The 5337-nt window shown below is 42.1% G+C and overlaps 1 protein-coding gene across 1 annotated transcript in view; it reads right to left on the bottom strand.

Annotated features, from left to right (window-relative positions):
- Window positions 1–3394, bottom strand: part of LOC121948812 (carnitine O-acetyltransferase-like) — a 32768-nt gene extending 29374 nt beyond the window's left edge. The window contains exon 1 of the mRNA XM_042494297.1: window positions 3382–3394. Coding sequence (XP_042350231.1) covers window positions 3382–3394 — 13 coding nt within the window. The remainder of the gene's footprint in view (window positions 1–3381) is intronic.
- Window positions 3395–5337: the final 1943 nt, after the last annotated feature.

Here is a 5337-nt window from a genome sequence, read left to right as displayed (position 1 = left end):
GATTTTGCAAAAACAGTCCAAAACACAATTAAATTGCATGTGCAAAAAAAAACCCCCAAAAATGCAAGGCTATAGTATGGCAAAAAAGTCAAAAAATGCCATTCTCAAAAAACTGCTGAAAACCATTTTAAACCACATGAAATAGCGTGCCGAGACACGCCATGGCAAATGATTTTGCAAAAACAGTCCAAAACACCCTTAAATAGCATGTCCAAAAATCCAGGACAAATGCAAGGCTATAGTATGGCAAAAATGTCAAAAAATGCCATTTTCAAAAAACTGCTGAAAACCATTTTAAACCACATGAAATAGCCTGCCGAGAGACGCCGTGGTAAATGATTTTCCAAAAACAGTTCAACACACATTTAAATAGTATTTCCAAAAAAAACACAAAAATGCAAGATTATAGTATGGCAAAAATGTCAAAAAATGGCATTTTCAAAAAACTGTTAAATACCATGTTAAAGTACCTACAATAGCGTGCTGAAACACGCCATAGCAAAGGATTTCGCAAAAACAGTCCAAAACACAGTTAAATAGCATGTCCAAAAAAGAAAAAAAAATGCAAGTATGGCAAAAATGTCAAAAAATGCCATTTTCAAAAAACTGCTGAAAACCATTGTAAACCACATAAAATAGCGTGCCGAGACACGCAATAGCAAAGGATTTTGCAAAAACAGTCCAAAACACCCTTAAATAGCATGTCCAAAAATCCACCAAAAATGCAAGGCTATAGTATGGCAAAAATGTCAAAAGATAGCATTTTCATAAAACTGCTTAAAACCATTTTAAACCACACAAAAACGCATGACGAAACATGCCATGGCAAAGGATTTTGCAAAAACAGTCCAAAACACCATTAAAGAGCATTTCCAAAAATCCACCAAAAGTGTAAGGCTATAGCATTGGAAAAGTGTCAAAACATGCTGTTTCAAAAAACTTCTGAAAACCATTTTAAACCACATAAAATAGCCTGCCGAGACACCTCATAGCAAAGGATGTTGCAAAAACATCCAAAAACACAATTAAACACCATGTCCAAAAATCCTCCAAAAAAGGAAGTCTATATTATGGCAAAAATGTTAAAAAATGCCATTTTCAAAAAACCATTTCAAACCACATGAAATAGCGTGCCGAGACACGCCATTGCAAAGGATGTTGCAAAAACAGTCCAAAACACGCTTAAATAGCATGTCCAAATACCCACCAAAAATGCAAGGCTATAGTATGGCAAACATGTCAAAAAAGGGAGTTTTCAAAAAAATTGCTTAAAACCATTTCAAACCACATAAAATAGCGCACTGAGACACAGCAGAGCAAAGGATGTTGCAAAAACAGCCAAAAACACCATTAAATAGCATGTCCAAAAATGCAAGGCTATAGTATGGTAAAAATGTCAAAAAATGCCATTTCCAAAAAACAGCTTAAAACCATTTTAAACGACATAAAATAGCCTGCCGAGACACGCTATAGGAAAGGATTTTGCAAAAACAACCAAAAACACCTTTAAATAACATCTTCAAAAATCCACCCAAAATGCAAGGCTATAGTATGGTAAAAATGTCAAAAAATGCAATTTCCAAAAAACAGCTTAAAACCAGTTTAAACTGCACAAAATAGCCTGCCGAGACATGCAATAGCAAAGGATGCTGGAAAAACAGCCCAAAACACTAAAAAAAACTAAAAATCCACTAAAAATGGAAAGGTATGAAGTGGGAAAAATGTAAAAAAAAATGCCACTTTCAAAAAATTGCTTAAAACAATTTTAAACCACATAAAAGAGTGTGCAGAGACACACCATAGCAAAGGATGTTGCAAAAACAGCTAAAAACACCATCAAATAGCATTTCCAAAAATCCACCAAAAATACAAGGCTATAGTATGGCAAAAATGTCAAAAAAGCCATTTCCAAAAAACTGGTTAAAACCATTTTAAACCACATACTATAGCATACCGAGACACACAGGAACAAATGACGTCGCAGAAGAGACCAATACTACACAAGCAATACTATAGTATGGCGAAAAATGTCAAAAAATGATATGTTCCAAAAACAGCTGAAAACATCTTAAAACTGCATAAAATAGTGTGCCGAGACATGCCATAGCATAGAATATTTAAAAAACACCATAATATTGCATGTTGAAAAAATGACCCAAAAAGCAATGCTATAGTAAAACCGCAAGAAATAGGGTGCCAAGACACGCTATCACATAGAATGTTTCAAAAACAGCCAAAAACACCATAATGTGGTATGCTGAAAAAATGACCAAAAAAGGAATACTATGGTATGGCGTAAAATGCCAGGATATGACATGTCCAAAAAACAGATGAAAACCGCTTAAAACTGCCTGCCGAGACCCACCATAGCATAGAATCTTGCAAACAAGGACAAAAACACCATAATATGGCATGATGAAATATTGACCCAAAAAGCAATCCCACAGTATGGCGAAAAATTTTTAAAAAATGACGTACCAAAAACCACTGAAAACCGCTTAAAATTGCATGCTGGGACAAGCCATAGCATAGAATGTAGAAAAAAAAGAACAAAAACACCATCATATGACATGTCTAAAAAATGACCCAAAAAGCAATACTATAGTATGACTAAAAATGTCAATAAATGACATGCCCCAAAAACAACTGAAAACCATTTAAAATCATGTGCCAAGACACGCCATAGCAAAGAATGTTGCAAAAACATCCAAAAACACCATAAAATTATGGCGAGCTTCACTTGAGAAGATAAGGCAAAGATATCTTTTGCTTTTTTACAGTCATTTATTTAGCTGGGATTGCAATGCTTACAACGGCAGGTACAACACACATTGCCGACAACAGAAGGAGGGTTTATAACACGGCCCCTACTTTCAAACATGATGTGCAAAACCTAACAAAGTGCAACAACGGACCAAACACAACAACCTGTAACTAAACATGACGATTGCGTAGAACTATGTAAGAAATACAACATTACAATACAAGACGAGCCCTAAACACACACAAGAACACGGCCACCAGGCATCATGGGATACATGTCTCTCTCGCAGTGTACAGAGTCTGGTGCTACACCCCCCATGCCAGTCCCAATCACAGTCTGGAGGAAAGGGTCTCTGTCAGTCGGTGTCAGAGGCTGGTAGGGGGCAAGTCTGTCATGATGGAGGGCCGTGTCACACGTGTGGAGATCGAGGGAGCTGAACCAACAGGACTAAGGCATGATGTGGTCTAAGGCGTCATCAATGCAGGGCAGCGGGTAAGAGTCTTTCTGAGTGGCTTCGTTGAGGAGACGGTAGACCACACAAAACCACCAAGTCCCATCTTTCTTTTGGACCAGGACTGCTGGTGCTGCTCATGGGTTGTTGGAGGGCCCAATGATACCAGCTGCAGCCATCTCCCTAATCTTCTGCAAAGCAGCCTCTCTTTTTGCAAATGGCATGCGATGTGGCCAGAGATGAATGGGCCGGATGTCGTTAGTGTCAATGTGGTGCTGCACCAAGTTGCTGAGAGTGCAGTCCTCATCATTGGCTGTGAAGATGTCAGAAAACAGTTCTAGTAGCTCCCCTAGGTGGTGTCTTTTCCCAGGGTCCAGGCCCACAAGAACACAAGAACATGGCCGCCAGGCATCATGGGATACATGTCTCTTTGGCAGCACACAGAGTCTGGCGCTACAATATGGCATGTTGAAAAAATGACCCAGAAAGCAATACTATAGTATGGTGACAAATGTCAAAAAATGACATGTCCCAAAAACAGAAGAAAACAGCTGAAAATTGCATAAAATTGAGTGGTGAGACACAACGTTGCAAAAACGTCCATAAACACAACAATATGGTTGCCGAAAAAAATGGCCCAAAAAGCAATATTATAGTATGGCGACAAACGTCAAAAAATGATGTCACAAAAACAACTGAAAAACACCTGAAAACTGCGTAAAATCACGTGCTGAGACACTGTAGCATACAATGTTGCAAAAACAGCCATAAACACCACAATATGGCACATTGGAAAATGACCCAAAAAGTAATACTATATTATGGTGAAAAAATGTCAAAAAATGACATGTCCCCAAAAACAGCTGAAAACATCTTAAAACTGCATAAAATAGGGTGCCGAGACTCACCACAGCATAGCATGTTGCCTAAATGGCCCAAAACATCTTACTCTCGTTATCTTTCGATTGCGCATGCGTCAGCGTCTGTGTCTACCTGTCAGACGCCCTGGCGTCATTGGATGTTTATCCTGTTTTTATCGAGCTATAGGCCATATCTTTTTAGTTCAGATATTGACTGTTTTAGCCACTTATTTTAACTGGATTAAGATTCTTAGTCATCGGACGTGGGTTTTAACTTGCTCTAAGGTTTTACATCAGCTGGAGCAACATGGAAGAGCGAGAGGACAGGCTGGTGTGAGCGCCACTATACGCTGCCCGGCAAAACTTGTTTTATTCTTTTATGATCGTGGGATTACTTTCAGCTTCTTTCAGGTTTTCCACTGTACGATCGTAAATCCAGCGATGATGGCTCTGTGTGTGGACTGCGACTGCAAATTGAAATACTCACAGTTCACAGAGGGCATCCACCGCCTGAAGACCGAGATCAGGAAAAGGATCAGCTGATTGACAGCGTTGTTTCTGTTGCTGTAGCTCAGTCAAAACACATTTCCAACACTCGCTCCTTCTGTCCGGCTGGCCCCGGTGCCCGCTCGCCTCCTTCCCCGGTGTCTCCGATGGTGTTCGCTTCCGCGGCCACCCTTCCCTGGCTGGCAAAGAAAGAAAGGGTGGCCATTCCTCTACACGAGAGCGGACTGCCCAAGTACCAGCCACCGCAACCACCCCTGCGTATAGGGCTTAAATGCCTCAACACCAGAGCCGCCAGAAAACCCGGGGAGCGGCATAAGTGTTCCGGTCGCGGCCCCAGCTGGCAGCTCCAGCTCGCAGCTCCACACCAAAGCCGTCTGTATCCTGGGCCGAGGTGGTGCGCCGTGGCCGAAGGAAGGCGCAGGCTGGGTGGAGAAATCTTCCCGCAGCACTTACCTCTCTCCCACCGCGTCACATCTCTGGTAGATGAGGCCCCGGAGCTCCCCGGTGATTTCCCGGCAATCGCAGCTCCTACAGCCCCTCCCGTCACCGCCGTCTTTCCCTCACCTGAGGGAGACACACCTGACGCAACTCGACCTGGGGGAGGCACCGCCGTCGGATCCTGTAGGAGGCCGTCACCAGGCGCTCAGGCGGGCTTTCCTGGGCCGAGCCGCCTTGCCACTCGAGTCCACCTACACAGGCCCTCCAGCCTCACCCACCGCGACACTGTGACCAGGAATCTCCGCTTTTCCAACGGC

The sequence above is a fragment of the Plectropomus leopardus genome, chromosome 2 (genome assembly GCF_008729295.1).
Source record: "Plectropomus leopardus isolate mb chromosome 2, YSFRI_Pleo_2.0, whole genome shotgun sequence".
Classification (NCBI taxonomy): domain Eukaryota; kingdom Metazoa; phylum Chordata; class Actinopteri; order Perciformes; family Serranidae; genus Plectropomus; species Plectropomus leopardus.
This window is presented reverse-complemented; position numbering and strand designations above follow the sequence as displayed.